At 45.5% G+C, this 1,241-nt stretch overlaps 1 protein-coding gene across 1 annotated transcript in view; it reads right to left on the bottom strand.

The window, feature by feature from the left end:
• Pmar_PMAR009248 (hypothetical protein) overlaps positions 1-814 on the bottom strand; it is a gene marked incomplete at both ends in the record, with an annotated part of 2,098 nt that extends 1,284 nt beyond the window's left edge. Inside the window, one exon of the mRNA XM_002764786.1 lies at positions 594-814. Within this exon, the coding sequence (XP_002764832.1) occupies positions 594-814 (221 nt within the window). The remainder of the gene's footprint in view (positions 1-593) is intronic.
• Positions 815-1,241: the final 427 nt, after the last annotated feature.

The following is a 1,241-nucleotide window of genomic DNA, read 5'->3' as shown; positions in this document are numbered from 1 at the left end:
ATATGATTCACTTCAGTAAACGCAATCACTGAACCAGTGTCTCTAACCCTGTATGTACATAATCTATCCGCGAACTTAGCGACTCTATCCACCAAATAGACTTCTGAAGGGTATGGATGGGACACGACAGAGCGATCTGCGAAGCATCGATAGCTATACGCTAGCCATCAACGATGGCGCATACAGCACGTATCACCAGGGACAAAGTTGATACAAAAAAGACTCGACGACATGCTAAACCAATGTGGGTCATCTCGTGAATCACGAGTCATGATGCATCCTCAGCAGCACTGTGCCGTGCGACCTTGAAGATAACCGTGACCAGGGATGGCATCCTGAGGCTGACCACGAAACTGGCTTTTACATCAAATAACATCCTTGGACCGACGCGACTGAAATTCTAGCTGAGGAAATAAAAGTAGGTCAAGTTACAAAGTTATGCCCGAACATGTATGGAAGATGTACACCTGGATTGTTGGTCGGGCAAAAACATCAAATGTAACCATCCCAACAATTGCCGCAATCAGCAACAATGTTGTTTGCAGTTAGAGCCACACCCCATATATACTGCCCAGCAGAAAGCCGGAACATACTTGATTTTCTTGCAGGTTTTACACGCAGCACAAGAAAATGGGTCTCCAAGGTTGTTAGGCGAGTCTTGTTTCTGGTCGAAGTAGGATTTCTGGTCACCGCCATTATCGGCCCGCCTATTCATCATCATGCCGGGAAAGATCTTCTCGGTATCATCCACGTGAGAATCACCGTTAACAACACCCAGGACGAGCAGGAGAGCCAGAATAAAAAATATCTTCATATGGATGTGAGAGAGATGATAAGCACGGACGGCTTGAACGTTTGAGAAATACTGACAATGCCAGCCTGACATCAGCACGTTGCTCGAATTGTGCGGCCCACACAAATTGTGTGCGTGATGGCTTGAGACGATAGGATTATCGAGGGTTATTACAACACAACTCGGACTTGAGCCAGGATGGCTACGGATTCTCGACCTTTAGCAAAGAAATATTGCACCGAACCCACATGTTCGTCTCTAGGCTAGAACCAAACATGTGGGTTCTAGCTAGAACTTCTAGCTAAAACATCCGTACGCATGCACAACTTGTGCATGCGTACGGATGTTTTATGGCTTGTGCAGCACAAGCCATTGGTAATACCTGTGGCTGTGCAAAATCTACCATACTATAAACTTGAAGGTTATAAACTTAAAACGATAATACTAG

The sequence above is a fragment of the Perkinsus marinus genome (assembly GCF_000006405.1).
Source record: "Perkinsus marinus ATCC 50983 genomic scaffold scf_1104296976154, whole genome shotgun sequence".
Taxonomy (NCBI): Eukaryota; Perkinsozoa; order Perkinsida; family Perkinsidae; genus Perkinsus; species Perkinsus marinus.
This window is presented reverse-complemented; position numbering and strand designations above follow the sequence as displayed.